The sequence below is a fragment of the Protomyctophum parallelum genome, assembly GCF_964188405.1.
Source record: "Protomyctophum parallelum genome assembly, chromosome: 4".
NCBI classification, from domain to species: Eukaryota; Metazoa; Chordata; class Actinopteri; order Myctophiformes; family Myctophidae; genus Protomyctophum; species Protomyctophum parallelum.
The window spans coordinates 57,432,914-57,450,137 of record NC_139700.1 but is presented as its reverse complement, the minus strand read 5'-3'; the positions used below and the strand labels follow the sequence as shown (position 1 = coordinate 57,450,137).

General features: G+C 44.5%; 1 protein-coding gene across 2 annotated transcripts in view; it reads right to left on the bottom strand.

Moving 5' to 3' along the window:
• Positions 1 to 17,224, bottom strand: part of LOC310857439 (disintegrin and metalloproteinase domain-containing protein 10-like) — a 52,215-nt gene that overhangs the window by 18,819 nt on the left and 16,172 nt on the right. The window contains exons 4-10 of one of the 2 annotated variants that reach the window (XM_083763119.1): positions 15,734 to 15,892; positions 12,201 to 12,391; positions 10,560 to 10,688; positions 9,112 to 9,204; positions 5,569 to 5,752; positions 4,230 to 4,393; positions 3,385 to 3,568 (exon numbers count right to left, since the gene is read on the bottom strand). In XM_083763119.1, coding sequence (XP_083619245.1) covers positions 3,385 to 3,568; positions 4,230 to 4,393; positions 5,569 to 5,752; positions 9,112 to 9,204; positions 10,560 to 10,688; positions 12,201 to 12,391; positions 15,734 to 15,892 — 1,104 coding nt within the window. The remainder of the gene's footprint in view (positions 1 to 3,384; positions 3,569 to 4,229; positions 4,394 to 5,568; positions 5,753 to 9,111; positions 9,205 to 10,559; positions 10,689 to 12,200; positions 12,392 to 15,733; positions 15,893 to 17,224) is intronic. The other variant, XM_083763120.1, reaches the window with a different exon arrangement.

Here is a 17,224-nt window from a genome sequence, read left to right as displayed (position 1 = left end):
ATATACTGTTAACACTAGACTGTTACCACAGATGGGCTGACCGCTCTCTGGAAAATATATAATATACTGTTAACACTAGACCGTTACCACAGATGGGCTGACCGCTCTCTGGAAAATATATAATATACAATATACTGTTAACACTAGACTGTTACCACAGATGGGCTGACCGCTCTCTGGGAAATATACAATATATAATATACTGTTACCACAGATAGGCTGACCGCTCTCTGGAAAATATACAATATACAATATACTGTTAACACTAGACCGTTACCACAGATGGGCTGACCACTCTCTGGAAAATATACAATATATAATATACTGTTAACACTAGACTGTTACCACAGATGGGCTGACCGCTCTCTGGAAAATATATAATATACTGTTACCACAGATGGGCTGACCGCTCTCTGGAAAATATATAATATACTGTTAACACTAGACTGTTACCACAGATGGGCTGACCACTCTCTGGGAAATATACAATATATAATATACTGTTACCACAGATGGGCTGACCGCTCTCTGGAAAATATATAATATACTGTTACCACAGATGGGCTGACCGCTCTCTGGAAAATATACAATATACTGTTACCACTAGACCGTTACCACAGATGGGCTGACCGCTCTCTGGAAAATATACAATATATAATATACTGTTAACACTAGACCGTTACCACAGATGGGCTGACCGCTCTCTGGAAAATATATAATATATAATATACTGTTACCACAGATGGGCTGACCGCTCTCTGGAAAATATACAATATATAATAGACTGTTACCACAGATGGGCTGACCGCTCTCTGGAAAATATACAATATACAATATACTGTTAACACTAGACCGTTACCACAGATGGGCTGACCGCTCTCTGGAAAATATACAATATACTGTTAATGTCTGAACTCATCTCATCTACTACTATGACTATGAAAGGTCAAGATGACCGTGTTTTTCATGCGATTTGATTGGCCACTCTCTCCCCCACTCGTCAAATGATCTTCCCACCTCTCCCAGTACAGCACAGCACAGCACAGCACAGCACAGCACAGCACAGCACAGCACAGCACAGCACAGCACAGCACAGCACAGTACAGTACAGTACAGTACAGTACAGTACAGTACAGTACAGTACAGTACAGTACAGTACAGTACAGCACAGCACAGCACAGCACAGCACAGTACAGTACAGTACAGCACAGCACAGCACAGTACAGTACAGTACAGTACAGTACAGCACAGCACAGCACAGCACAGCACAGTACAGGTACGTTGACGGCTCGCCATTGTCTTCTAAATGTTACATTCCAACACATTCCTCATGTGCAGGCTACTCACAACATGTAGACTAAATGTTGTTTTAGAGGTTATATTTTATGCGGTTTGCAGAAATAACAATGTCTGTTTATTTCTCCCGAAAAAGTTTGGGAGCAGATAAAACACTGTCCGACTTTGTTTTACCTTTGGGTAGGCTAGAATTGCGTGGCGGGGGGGGGGGGGGGTGGACGACTGTGCAGATTTATTTATTTATTTATTTACCTATCTATCTCCCCCAGATGGTCTAAAAATGAGTTACTTTGACCAATGTATTACCAATCTTGTACACCATTGCTCACGAAAGCAACACCCTTGACCCAATTATAGCCACTGCATCTAGCTTTTAATTAAAGGACAACTTTAGTTTTTTTCAACCAAGGTTCATGTTGTAGGTTGTTATTAGAGAAACTAAAAGATGAGTGTTATTTTTTTTCCATTTGCTGCTTTCTTTCGTTTTAGGGATTTTAGCTGTTTTGTACAGGGGGCGGGGGCATTCGAGCATGGTGCTAAATATGTATTTTTTTACAAAATATTATGGAGATTTATTTATTTATTATTTACTATAGCCCTAATAAACCCCAGGAAATTACATCTGGCCACAAATAAATCACAGGATCTACTGAATGTGAAGGTAGCCTACTGGGGGGAAGCCACACTGTGTGTCATAGGCTCAATGTCAGTTTGTCACATTCAGTAGATCTCGTGATGTTTTGTGGCCAGATGAAATTTCCAGGGGTGTATTAGGACTATAGTAAATAATTAAAAAATAAATCGCTATAAAATGTTGTAAAAAAATACATATTTAGCCCCATGCTCGAATGCCCCCGCCCCCCTGTCAAAAACAGCTAAAATCCCTAAAACGAAAGAAAGCAGCAAATTAAATTCTCTAATAACAACCTAAAACATGAAACTTGGTTGAAAAAAACTAAAGTTGTCCTTTAAAGTTCCCCGGGCATCGTTTTGGGATAGTTTAGCCGATAGCTGGAGTCAGTGTGGAGATTACCCGGCGGTGTTAATGCCCCTCTGGCGGTGTTAATGCCCCTCTGGCGGTGTTAATGCCCCTCTGGCGGTGTTAATGCCCCTCTGGCGGTGTTAATGCCCCTCTGGCGGTGTTAATGCCCCTCTGGCGGTATTAATGCCCCTCTGGTGGTGTTAATGCCCCTCTGGCGGTATTAATGCCCCTCTGGCGGTATTAATGCCCCTCTGGAGGTGTTAATGCCCCTCTGGCGGTGTTAATGCCCCTCTGGCGGTGTTAATGCCCCTCTGGCGGTGTTGATGCCCCTCTGGCGGTGTTGATGCCCCTCTGGCGGTGTTAATGCCCCTCTGGCGGTGTTAATGCCCCTCTGGCGGTGTTAATGCCCCTCTGGCGGTGTTAATGCCCCTCTGGCGGTGTTAATGCCCCTCTGGCGGTGTTAATGCCCCTCCCGCGTCATGGCTCCTCACAGACGGCACAGAGACAGCAGCCACTCCGCTGAACGGGTCAGTGTTGCTGCAGTGTGGTGTAAACTGTGAACCGTGAACCGTGCGGGCACTGCATGGTGCTGCTGAGTGCTGACAGCACTGCATGGTGCTGCTGAGTGCTGACAGCACTGCATGGTGCTGCTGAGTGCTGACAGCACTGCATGGTGCTGCTGAGTGCTGACAGCACTGCATGGTGCTGCTGAGTGCTGACAGCACTGCATGGTGCTGCTGAGTGCTGACAGCACTGCATGGTGCTGCTGAGTGCTGACAGCACTGCATGGTGCTGCTGAGTGCTGACAGCACTGCATGGTGCTGCTGAGTGCTGACAGCACTGCATGGTGCTGCTGAGTGCTGACAGCCGACAGCTTCTTCTTCTGAATTACTTTATCTTTGCCTTGAAAAAGACCGTAGGGCGTAGGCTATATATCCGTTTAGCTGTTTTCCAAAACAAACCAGCGCGCGCTACTGTTGGCTACAAAGCGACTGGAAGGACGAGGTTTACAGACATACCAAGTATCAATCTGCTGATTAGGCTACCCGATCAGCCATCACCAGGGGGCAGACACAGCGCACACACACACACACACACACACTCACCAACGAAGCAGTTCCCCCTCTTCTTGTCTAGGACCTGGCTGATGTTCCTGACGCTGCACAGAGAGAACTTGTTGTTGTTCAGCTTGTCTCCCGACGTCGCTCTGGCGTACATGATGTAGTTCCCTTTCTCCTTCTTGTCCTGAAGTTTAGATTCTCCTGGAGTACACTCTGAGCCCGAGTCATGCTGAGAGCGCACACGCACACACACACACACACACACACACACACACACACACACACACACACACACACACACACACACACACACACACACACACACACACACACACACACACACGCACGCACACACGCACGCACGCACGCACATTTGAATGATTTTATTTGGTCCACACTTTAAAAGGAAAATGCATAAGGACACAAACAGTATGGGTGCAGTTATGTTACAATCACAAGCCTATGACACATGTTTGGAATCATGATACAGCATGCAAGAATGTCACTCAGCAGCACACACACACACACACACACACACGATGTAGTTTCCAGTTTTGTTGGTCAGTTTTTACGAATTTGTCCTGTTTTTGTGTCTTTGTTTTATGTTTGTTTTTTGTCTCCTGGCGGTATTTTAGTTTTTGTCTGTATTGTACTGTTGCTCCCCTTTCCCCTTTCCACAAACGGCTTTCTGGTGACTATCCTTTTGAAATGTATTTTTCAATAAAGTAATCAATCAATCAATTTCTTTCTCCTTTCTTTCTCCTGAAATTTCAACTCTCCTGGAGTACACTCTGAGCCTGAGTCATGATGAGATTGAACACGCACGCACGCACGCACGCACGCACGCACGCACGCACACACGCACACTCACACACACGCGCGGGACTCACCGGGGAACCGAAGTTGTGTCCCACTTCGTGAGCGAAGGTGATGTGAGAGACTTTGGGAGGAACGTGGGAGGCGTAGTTCTGCACCGTGATGATGCCCGTGTTCAGAGACTTCTTCTTACCGTCCGAATACAGCTTGGACTTCTCACAGATCCCCCCCGAGCTGCCTGGATGAACACACACACAGTACAGTTATAATACACACACTATACAGTTATAATACACACACAGTACAGTTATAATACACACACTATACAGTTATAATACACACACTATACAGTTATAATACACACACTATACAGTTATAATACACACACAGTACAGTTATAATACAGTTCGTGCGCGTTCAACGGCAGCGCGTTCATGTGTTTGGGGCCAATCCATCCCAGAATGCACTGCAGGGGGTAGGGTTTAGGGGGTAGGGTTTAGGGGGTAGGGGGTAGGGTTTAGGGGCTAGGGGGTAGGGTTTAGGGGCTAGGGGCTAGGGGCTAGGGTTTAGGGGGTAGGGTTTAGGGGGTAGGGTTTAGGGGCTAGGGGCTAGGGTTTAGGGGCTAGGGGCTAGGGGCTAGGGTTTAGGGGCTAGGGGGTAGGGTCTATACCTGCGGGCGCTCCCACCCAGGCCAGCCCCAGGACTCCGTCATCAAAGTCCCGGTCAGTGAACAGACAGTAGGGCTAGGGGGTAGGGTTTAGGGGGTAGGGTTTAGGGGGTAGGGTTTAGGGGGTAGGGTTTAGGGGGTAGGGTTTAGGGGGTAGGGTTTAGGGGCTAGGGGGTAGGGTTTAGGGGGTAGGGTTTAGGGGGTAGGGTTTAGGGGGTAGGGTTTAGGGGGTAGGGTTTAGGGGGTAGGGTTTAGGGGGTAGGGTTTAGGGGGTAGGGTTTAGGGGCTAGGGGGTAGGGTTTAGGGGCTAGGGGGTAGGGGCTAGGGGGTAGGGTTTAGGGGGTAGGGTTTAGGGGGTAGGGTTTAGGGGGTAGGGTTTAGGGGGTAGGGTTTAGGGGGTAGGGTTTAGGGGGTAGGGTTTAGGGGCTAGGGGGTAGGGTTTAGGGGCTAGGGGGTAGGGGGTAGGGTTTAGGGGGTAGGGTCTATACCTGCGGGCGCTCCCACCCAGGCCAGCCCCAGGACTCCGTCGTCAAAGTCCCGGTCAGTGAACAGACAGTAGGGGCTAGGGTTTAGGGGCTAGGGTTTAGGGGGTAGGGTTTAGGGGGTAGGGTCTATACCTGCGGGCGCTCCCACCCAGGCCAGCCCCAGGACTCCGTCGTCAAAGTCCCGGTCAGTGAACAGACAGTAGGGGCTAGGGTTTAGGGGCTAGGGTTTAGGGGGTAGGGTTTAGGGGGTAGGGTCTATACCTGCGGGCGCTCCCACCCAGGCCAGCCCCAGGACTCCGTCGTCAAAGTCCCGGTCGGTGAAGACGTAGGCCAGACAGTAGTCGTCGTGGTTCTGTTCAGAGTTCAGCTCCAGAAACTTCTCCACTCCGATGTTGGCGAAGCGGAACGGGTTGGACCGGTCCCGCTCATCGCTGGTAGTGTTGATCTGTCACACACACACACACACACACACACACACACACACACACACACACACACACACACACACACACACACACACACACACACACACACACACACACACACACACACTTAATATATGGATGAATGAATATTCATTAGCACCGTGTGTGGTGCTTAAACTTTAAGGACAGCCCCGCCCCCTGCTATTCACTTCAATGGAAGTCTGGAGGCAAGGTGGCCTTTCAGAGTATGGCGTCAGACTCCCATTGGCTTAGGCGGCATTTCAGAGTATGGGGTCAGACTCCCCATTTACATCGGGGTCTCACAGCCTCGCCTCAAAAATGGGAACATTTAGGATCAGACTCACCCTGATTCTTTTAGGATCAGACTCACCCCGATTCTTGTAGGATCAGACTCACCCTGATTCTTGTAGGATCATACTCACCCTGATTCTTTTAGGATCAGACTCACCCTGATTCTTTTAGGATCAGACTCACCCTGATTCTTGTAGGATCAGACTCACCCTGATTCTTGTAGGATCAGACTCACCCTGATTCTTGTAGGATCAGACTCACCCTGATTCTTTTAGGATCAGACTCACCCTGATTCTTTTAGGATCAGACTCACCCTGATTCTTGTAGGATCAGACTCACCCTGATTCTTGTAGGATCAGACTCACCCTGATTCTTGTAGGTTCAGACTCACCCTGATTCTTGTAGGATCAGACTCACCCTGATTCTTGTAGGATCAGACTCACCCTGATTCTTTTAGGATCAGACTCACCCTGATTCTTTTAGGATCAGACTCACCCTGATTCTTGTAGGATCAGACTCACCCTGATTCTTTTAGGATCAGACTCACCCTGATTCTTGTAGGATCAGACTCACCCTGATTCTTGTAGGTTCAGACTCACCCTGATTCTTGTAGGATCAGACTCACCCTGATTCTTGTAGGATCAGACTCACCCTGATTCTTTTAGGATCAGACTCACCCTGATTCTTGTAGGATCAGACTCACCCTGATTCTTGTAGGATCAGACTCACCCTGATTCTTGTAGGATCAGACTCACCCTGATTCTTGTAGGATCAGACTCACCCTGATTCTTTTAGGATCAGACTCACCCTGATTCTTGTAGGATCAGACTCACCCTGATTCTTTTAGGATCAGACTCACCCTGATTCTTTTAGGATCAGACTCACCCTGATTCTTGTAGGATCAGACTCACCCTGATTCTTGTAGAATCAGACTCACCCTGATTCTTGTAGGCTCAGACTCACCCTGATTCTTGTAGGATCAGACTCACCCTGATTCTTGTAGAATCAGACTCACCCTGATTCTTGTAGGATCAGACTCACCCTGATTCTTGTAGGATCAGACTCACCCTGATTCTTTTAGGATCAGACTCACCCTGATTCTTGTAGGATCAGACTCACCCTGATTCTTGTAGGATCAGACTCACCCTGATTCTTGTAGGTTCAGACTCACCCTGATTCTTGTAGGATCAGACTCACCCTGATTCTTGTAGGATCAGACTCACCCTGATTCTTGTAGGATCAGACTCACCCTGATTCTTGTAGGATCAGACTCACCCTGATTCTTTTAGGATCAGACTCACCCTGATTCTTGTAGGATCAGACTCACCCTGATTCTTTTAGGATCAGACTCACCCTGATTCTTTTAGGATCAGACTCACCCTGATTCTTGTAGGATCAGACTCACCCTGATTCTTGTAGAATCAGACTCACCCTGATTCTTGTAGGCTCAGACTCACCCTGATTCTTGTAGGATCAGACTCACCCTGATTCTTGTAGGATCAGACTCACCCTGATTCTTGTAGGATCAGACTCACCCTGATTCTTTTAGGATCAGACTCACCCTGATTCTTTTAGGATCAGACTCACCCTGATTCTTTTAGGATCAGACTCACCCTGATTATTTTAGGATCAGACTCACCCTGATTATTGTAGGATCAGACTCACCCTGATTCTTGTAGGATCAGACTCACCCTGATTCTTTTAGGATCAGACTCACCCTGATTCTTGTAGGATCAGACTCACCCTGATTCTTGTAGGATCAGACTCACCCTGATTCTTTTAGGATCAGACTCACCCTGATTCTTTTAGGATCAGACTCACCCTGATTCTTGTAGGATCAGACTCACCCTGATTCTTGTAGAATCAGACTCACCCTGATTCTTGTAGGCTCAGACTCACCCTGATTCTTGTAGGATCAGACTCACCCTGATTCTTGTAGAATCAGACTCACCCTGATTCTTGTAGGATCAGACTCACCCTGATTCTTGTAGGATCAGACTCACCCTGATTCTTTTAGGATCAGACTCACCCTGATTCTTGTAGGATCAGACTCACCCTGATTCTTGTAGGATCAGACTCACCCTGATTCTTGTAGGATCAGACTCACCCTGATTCTTGTAGGATCAGACTCACCCTGATTCTTTTAGGATCAGACTCACCCTGATTCTTGTAGGCTCAGACTCACCCTGATTCTTTTAGGATCAGACTCACCCTGATTCTTTTAGGATCAGACTCACCCTGATTCTTGTAGGCTCAGACTCACCCTGATTCTGTTAGGATCAGACTCACCCTGATTCTGTTAGGATCAGACTCACCCTGATTCTTGTAGGATCAGACTCACCCTGATTCTTGTAGGATCAGACTCACCCTGATTCTTGTAGGATCAGACTCACCCTGATTCTTGTAGGATCAGACTCACCCTGATTCTTGTAGGATCAGACTCACCCTGATTCTTGTAGGATCAGACTCACCCTGATTCTTGTAGGATCAGACTCACCCTGATTCTTGTAGGATCAGACTCACCCTGATTCTTTTAGGATCAGACTCACCCTGATTCTTGTAGGATCAGACTCACCCTGATTCTTGTAGGATCAGACTCACCCTGATTCTTGTAGGATCACTCACCCTGATTCTTGTAGGATCAGACTCACCCTGATTCTTTTAGGCTCAGACTCACCCTGATTCTTGTAGGCTCAGACTCACCCTGATTCTTGTAGGATCAGACTCACCCTGATTCTTGTAGGATCAGACTCACCCTGATTCTTGTAGGATCAGACTCACCCTGATTCTTGTAGGCTCAGACTCACCCTGATTCTTGTAGGATCAGACTCACCCTGATTCTTGTAGGCTCAGACTCACCCTGATTCTTTTAGGATCAGACTCACCCTGATTCTTGTAGGATCAGACTCACCCTGATTCTTGTAGGATCAGACTCACCCTGATTCTTGTAGGATCAGACTCACCCTGATTCTTGTAGGATCAGACTCACCCTGATTCTTGTAGGATCAGACTCACCCTGATTCTTGTAGGATCAGACTCACCCTGATTCTTGTGGGCTCAGACTCACCCTGATTCTTTTCACCATGAAGCTGATGTTTCTGATTCCCATGAAGTCGGTTCCCTGATAGATGGCGTCGATGGCTTTAACATGAGAGGAGATCTGAAATAAAACATTACAATACAATACGATTACAATACAATACAATACAATGACGCCCTGAGGGTGAGGTCACGTGCACGTATCCTCCTGGGTGACGGCAGACTGCTGGGCGAGCGCTGGCGCTTTGGCATGGGGGGGGATCAGACCAACATGGACCATGGCCATATATGGACTGCGTGTCTTGAGTGTACATCAGGGTTTGATGAGGTCAGATCAACATATGGAATGTCGGAACAGGTCAGCTCCATATATGGAGATCTAAGGGTGTCAGCGGGGGCAGTGTCTTGAGTGTACAGGGTTCTGATGAGGGCTCAGGGTAGGGATGTCCGGGACTTGAGAACTCTAGTTTTGGCTGCACTAATAACTTTGGAGCAGCAGGCCCGACCTGCTGTCGCAACAATTCAATAACATACGACAGGGGTATTCAACTGGCGGACCGCGGTCCGCGACCGGACCGCGGACCACCTCTTTGCGGACCACCCCAAAAAAAAAAAAAAAAGAAAAAGTTTTTTTTTTTTTTTTTTAGTTAATAATATAAATAACATCAGATGGTACATTTCTCATGTGAAATTGCTGCAAAGGCCCCCAAAATGTCCCCCAAGGGCCCCCAAAATTCTGGCGCGCGCTACGCGCGCGCGCAGTGTGATTTGGATTTGGAGTTCCACTCCGGGCCTGCACTCTGCACCCTATTATTGGTTGGTTGGAAGGGGATCTGATTTGTATAAGCTTGACCATACTAAACGGGCATAGAGCCCCGCTCTCCGATGGACGCCGCGCATGGGACCGGACCTCGGTCTTATTCAAAAAAATATTTGTGGACCTTCATCATTTCTAGTTGAGGACCCCTGACATACGATATACATATGTGGAAGAGGGGTGTGTGTAGTGTGTGTGCGTGCGTGTGCGTGCGTGCGTGCGTGCGTACGTGCGTGCGTGCGTGCGTGTGTGCGTGTGTGTGTGCGTGCGTGCGTGTGTGTGTGTGTGTGCGTGCGTACCTGGGCGATCACAGCCTCCCGGGTGTGATAGTATTTGTAGTGTGTGTGTGCGTGTGCGCGCGTGCGTGCGTGCGTGTGTGTGTGTGTGTGTGTGCGTGCGCGTGCGTGTGTGTGTGTGTACCTGGGCAATCACAGCCTCCCGGATGTGATAGTATTTGTAGTGTGTGTGTGTGTGTGTGTGTGTGTGTGTGTGTGTGTGTGTGTGTGTGTGTGTGTGTGTGTGTGTGTGTGTGTGTGTGTGTGTGTGTGTGTGTGCGTGCGTGCGTGCGTGCGTGCGTGCGTGCGTGCGTGCGTGCGTGCGTGTGTGCGTGTGTGCGTGTGTGCGTGTGTGCGTGTGTGCGTGTGTGTGTGTGTGCGTACCTGGGCGATCACAGCCTCTCTGGTGTGATAGTATTTGTAGAACAGATGATCGGTCTGGATGAAGAGCTGACAGGTGTTCTTCTCAACCTGGACCATCCTCCTCTTCCTCATCAGGACAGAGTCTGTCTGCTAAAACACATTAAATATAATATACATTATCTATCTAATAACACTATATATATCATTATAATGGACCATCCTCCTCTTCCTCATTAGGACAGAGTCTGTCTGCTAAAACACATTAAATACAATATACATTATCTATCTAATAACACTATGACATCATGTGTCCCTAGCGATGACATCATTTTTCCCTAGCGATGACATCAAGGAACGACATCTTTCTACCTCTGGTCCGCCCTGAGGCAGGACTCCAGAGAAGAAGGGAAGATATGACCTCATTGTCAGCTCTGTAGCAGTGAAGATATGACCTCATTGTCAGCTCTGTAGCAGTGAAGATATGACCTCATTCTCAGCTCTGTAGCAGTGGAGATATGACCTCATTGTCAGCTCTGTAGCAGTGAAGATATGACCTCATTGTCAGCTCTGTAGCAGTGAAGATATGACCTCATTGTCAGCTCTGTAGCAGTGGAGATATGACCTCATTGTCAGCTCTGTAGCAGTGGAGATATGACCTCATTGTCAGCTCTGTAGCAGTGAAGATATGACCTCATTGTCAGCTCTGTAGCAGTGAAGATATGACCTCATTGTCAGCTCTGTAGCAGTGGCCGGCAAACTGTGTTCTTAGTCGATGGGTGGCTCTTCCAAGACAGATTTTGAGCTGATATATTATCAGGGTGTCTCAGAATGATGCTGCTAGAACACATTAAATCAACCCTCTTATTGCCCTCGAGGCCATTGACGTAATTGTTTTATTCCCTATAAATCGGGGGCTTAATGTAGCACAACGTAGCAACTTTTGGCTAGTTTGGCTAACGGCCGATGTAATCTACCTAAAACCGGCCGAAATCCTTAGTTGGATATTAAAATAAACGATTGATCGCTTAGCATCCCGGACAGATGACTGTAACACAGTGCAGAAAGCTAGCGGATGTTGTGATCTGTTTAACCGGAAATTTAACCTCTATTCGGTCAAAATCGGCATAATGGTGAAGTTACCGCCACCATAAATGTGCAAATGTAATAAATGTCTAAATGTAATAAATTACCTGAGGTTCTAGAGGTTCTATCTAGAGGCTCCTCTACTCCAGAGTTCTGGTATTTTTTCATATTAACCCATTCTGACCGGGCACCCATTTTGGTGTTGGCATCATGTTATGCTTTAGCTATTTAAAAATAGCAGATCTACAAGCTCATATCGCGCCACCGAGTGGCGCGATACGAGCTTGTAGGTCTGCTATTTTTGAAAAATCGAAGAGCGACTGACATTTTTAGAATCTGATCTCAGGTCAGAATGGGTTAATCAGACCAGTGTATGTCCAGTGGAAACCTCGTTTGAATCTGATCTCAGGTCAGAATGGGTTAATGTGTGAAGTTAACATTCACCCATTTTGTGCGGGTACCCCTTTTTGTAGGTCGACTGACATAGACTGACATAGAAACATAGCTTTTTCAGAAAACTCTCAGGATGTAGAAGACATTCTTAGAATCTGATCTCAGGTCAGAATAGGCTAAACAGACCTGAGGTTCTAGATGTTGTTCAGGTCCAACAGGTTTCTCTACAGCAGGTTCTAGAGGTTCTACAGGTCCAACAGGTTGCTCTACAGCAGGTTCTGGAGGCTCTTCTACTCCAGAGTTCTGGTATTTCCTCATCCTCTCGAACACTGAACTGTCAGCACAGCCTCCCTCTGGTCCGTACTTATGTGGATAATCTGATGAGGAGCACATAATACACACATTATGGTAATCTGATGAGGAGCACATAGGGCTGGGCGATATGACAAAATCTCATATCACGATATAGAATTTATTTTATCACGATAACGATATACTCACGATATAGCATATTTTTTACGATACCTATTTTTTTATCTAAAATAATTGATTTTTGTTCAGGTCGAGTACTTTACTGTACTTGGGCTGTACTGTACTGTACTGTACTGTACTGTACTGTACTGTACTGTACTGTACTGTACAAGCTCTCCTCCCTGGCCTCTGTCTGTGTTAGGCTGCACAACAGTGACACTTGGTGGTGACAATAGTTATGCTATTTCGTGCTCGGATACAGGGACAGGGACACACATAGCTGTCTATAATGGTTGCACCACTCAAAAAACAATTAAATTCACATTATCCAGTCTACTTATATGAATATAATACTGATGCCCTTCCCATGCACAGACAGGCCCAAAGCAAGTACAAAAATATTACAAAATAAAATGTATATAATAATAATTAGAGGCTGAACTCAATTGTTCAGCCTCTGTAGACATTTTTAAAGCACAGCTCAAGACCCACTTCTACAACATTGCTTTTAATTGATCTTTTATTTTTTGTTATTCATGTCCTCACTGTATTGCATCACTGCTTGTTTTTTAATGTCGTTGCCTTGCTTTTCTTTTTTTCTCCATTGCTCTGTAAAGCACTTTGAGAGCTGCATTTCATGTCATGAAAGGTGCTATACAAATAAAGTTTTATTAGTATTATTAATAATTATTATTATTATGACAATTAAAAAGAAAAAAGAAAGAAATAAGACGTTGCCTTCAGACACAGAAGTACAGGCCTGTGTCTGCATTAAATTGGCTTAAGGAAAAAATAAATATCTCATGTCACAGTTTGTCACTACAGTTGTTTCAGTTCATTTAAGCTCTGTATAGGGAATCAACATGTTCTGTTGTAGTTATAGTTTAGTTTGTTAAAGACGTTGGGCAGCTTAACGATGTTTAATTGACTACAGGCGATAGAGTGAGAGAGAACGCGATCTTGTCGTCAACTCTCCATGCCCACAGCTGTGCGTATATGGGAGTCTAGGACGAGTGGGGCTTTTTCTTTTCCTTTTTTTTTGATGATCACAACAAAGTCAGCGTCTTGTGTTGTTGTTGTAAGCTGTTGCTGAATTAAGGACTTTTCAAATGGAATAATTTATTTGGAACAATAAAACAAGACAGACGCAGCAGGAGGACTGCACAGGTAAGAGGAACGTCTTCGTCTTGGAAGAAGTTTGCAGTGCACCCGACGACGGACAAGCTTATTGTTCAACTGTGTAAAACATGCGTGGCTCACGCAATTTATCAATTTGACCCAACATGAAACCTGCATTTATAACAGTGAATGACCGGTTACTTTAGGGCGCGTTCGGAAATAGCGCACTAGGCGCACTGTGCAATGCAAACTGATAGATGAGTTCGCTCCGGTGTGGTATTTCCGAACGTGCCCCTTACACCGCTCTGAATCTCGTCAGCCATCATCATCATCTCCCTCTTTTAGGTGCAAGCACCACCTCGGCTTGTGTTGTGGTCGTGTTGGCCTTAGAGTATATAATAGAGAAGACATCCGAAAGGTGTTGGCTCACTGTTTTCAGTGCGCGCGGTGGGCTGCTGGGCATGCCGTATATAAGCGCTGTGACGTAAAATACTGCCGTAAAGCGAAACGGCGATATAAGCGATATAGCTTTTTTTTCGTGATAGACATTTTCTATCGAAAATACGATATATATCGTCATATCGCCCAGCCCTAGGAGCACATAATACATACATTATGGTAATCTGATGAGGAGCACATTATTACACACATTATGGTAATCTGATGAGGAGCACATATTACACATATTATGGTAATCTGATGAGGAGCACATATTACACACATTATGGTAATTTAACATGGTATTTAACATTAAACTCACTGATGTCGTCTTCATGGTAGATCACAGTGATTTAACATGGTATTTAACATGGTATTTAACATGGTATTTAACATTAAACTCACTGATGTCGTCTCCATGGTAGATCACAGTGATTTAACATGGTATTTAACATTAAACTCACTGATGTCGTCTTCATGGTAGATCACAGTGATTTAACATGGTATTTAACATGGTATTAGACTCACTGATGTCGTCTTCATGGTAGATCACAGTGATTTAACATGGTATTTAACATGGTATTTAACATGGTATTTAACATTAAACTCACTGATGTCGTCTTCATGGTAGATCACAGTGATTTAACATGGTATTTAACATGGTATTTAACATGGTATTAGACTCACTGATGTCGTCTTCATGGTAGATCACAGTGATTTAACATGGTATTTAACATGGTATTTAACATGGTATTTAACATTAAACTCACTGATGTCGTCTTCATGGTAGATCACAGTGATTTAACATGGTATTTAACATGGTATTTAACGTGGTATTTAACATTAGACTCACTGATGTCGTCTTCATGGTAGATCACAGTGATTTAACATGGTATTTAACATGGTATTTAACATTAAACACACTGATGTCGTCTTCATGGTAGATCACAGTGATTTAACATGGTATTTAACATGGTATTTAACATGGTATTTAACATGGTATTTAACATTAAACTCACTGATGTCGTCTTCGTGGTAGATCACAGTGATTTAACATGGTATTTAACATGGTATTTAACATGGTATTTAACATTAGACTCACTGATGTCGTCTTCATGGTAGATCACAGTGATTTAACATGGTATTTAACATGGTATTTAACATGGTATTTAACATGGTATTAGACTCACTGATCGTCTTCATGGTAGATCACAGTGATTTAACATGGTATTTAACATGGTATTTAACATGGTATTTAACATGGTATTTAACATTAAACTCACTGATGTCGTCTTCATGGTAGATCACAGTGATTTAACATGGTATTTAACATGGTATTTAACATGGTATTTAACATGGTATTTAACATGGTATTTAACATTAAACTCACTGATGTCGTCTTCATGGTAGATCACAGTGATTTAACATGGTATTTAACATGGTATTTAACATGGTATTTAACATTAAACTCACTGATGTCGTCTTCATGGTAGATCACAGTGATTTAACATGGTATTTAACATGGTATTTAACATTAAACTCACTGATGTCGTCTTCATGGTAGATCACAGTGATTTAACATGGTATTTAACATGGTATTAGACTCACTGATGTCGTCTTCATGGTAGATCACAGTGATTTAACATGGTATTTAACATGGTATTTAACATGGTATTTAACATTAAACTCACTGATGTCGTCTTCATGGTAGATCACAGAGTGGAAAGGGACATCCTTGTCCTTCAGGTGTCTTTCTGCCGGCTCAACGTAGAACGTTCCCTGGTACGTCTGGATGAATCCCTCGAACCTCCCGTCCACCACAGAGCCGTGGCTCAGGGTGCCTTTCTCCCCTGAAATGATACAATGTAGATATTTAGTCTATACCCTGTACCCTATAGATATTTAGTCTATAGGGTGCCTTTCTCCCCTGAAATGATACAATGTAACAATATAGATATTTAGTCTATAGGGTGCGTTTCTCCCCTGAAATGACAATATAGATATTTAGTCTATAGGGTGCCTTTCTCCCCTGAAATGACAATATATATATTTAGTCTATAGGGTGCCTTTCTCCCCTGAAATGACACTATAGATATTTAGTCTATAGGGTGCCTTTCTCCCCTGAAATGACACTATAGATATTCAGTCTATAGGGTGTCTTTCTCCCCTGAAATGACACTATAGATATTTAGTCTATAGGGTGTCTTTCTCCCCTGAAATGTCACTATAGATATTTAGTCTATAGGGTGCCTTTCTCCCCTGAAATGACACTATAGATATTTAGTCTATAGGGTGCCTTTCTCCCCTGAAATGACACTATAGATATTTAGTCTATAGGGTGTCTTTCTCCCCTGAAATGACACTATAGATATTCAGTCTATAGGGTGCCTTTCTCCCCTGAAATGACACTATAGATATTTAGTCTATAGGGTGCCTTTCTCCCCTGAAATGACACTATAGATATTTAGTCTATAGGGTGTCTTTCTCCCCTGAAATGACACTATAGATATTTAGTCTATAGGGTGCCTTTCTCCCCTGAAATGACACTATAGATATTTAGTCTATAGGGTGTCTTTCTCCCCTGAAATGACACTATAGATATTCAGTCTATAGGGTGCCTTTCTCCCCTGAAATGACACTATAGATATTTAGTCTATAGGGTTCCTTTCTCCCCTGAAATGACAATATAGATATTCAGTCTATAGGGTTCCTTTCTCCCCTGAAATGACACTATAGATATTTAGTCTATAGGGTTCCTTTCTCCCCTGAAATGACAATATAGATATTCAGTCTATAGGGTTCCTTTCTCCCCTGAAATGACACTATAGATATTTAGTCTATAGGGTGCCTTTCTCCCCTGAAATGACACTATAGATATTCAGTCTATAGGGTGCCTTTCTCCCCTGAAATGACACTATAGATATTTAGTCTATAGGGTGCCTTTCTCCCCTGAAATGACACTATAGATATTTAGTCTATAGGGTGTCTTTCTCCCCTGAAATGACACTATAGATATTTAGTCTATAGGGTGCCTTTCTCCCCTGAAATGACACTATAGATATTTAGTCTATAGGGTGCCTTTCTCCCCTGAAATGACAATATAGATATTTAGTCTATAGGGTGTCTTTCTCCTCTGAAATGACACTATAGATATTTAGTCTATAGGGTGCCTTTCTCCCCTG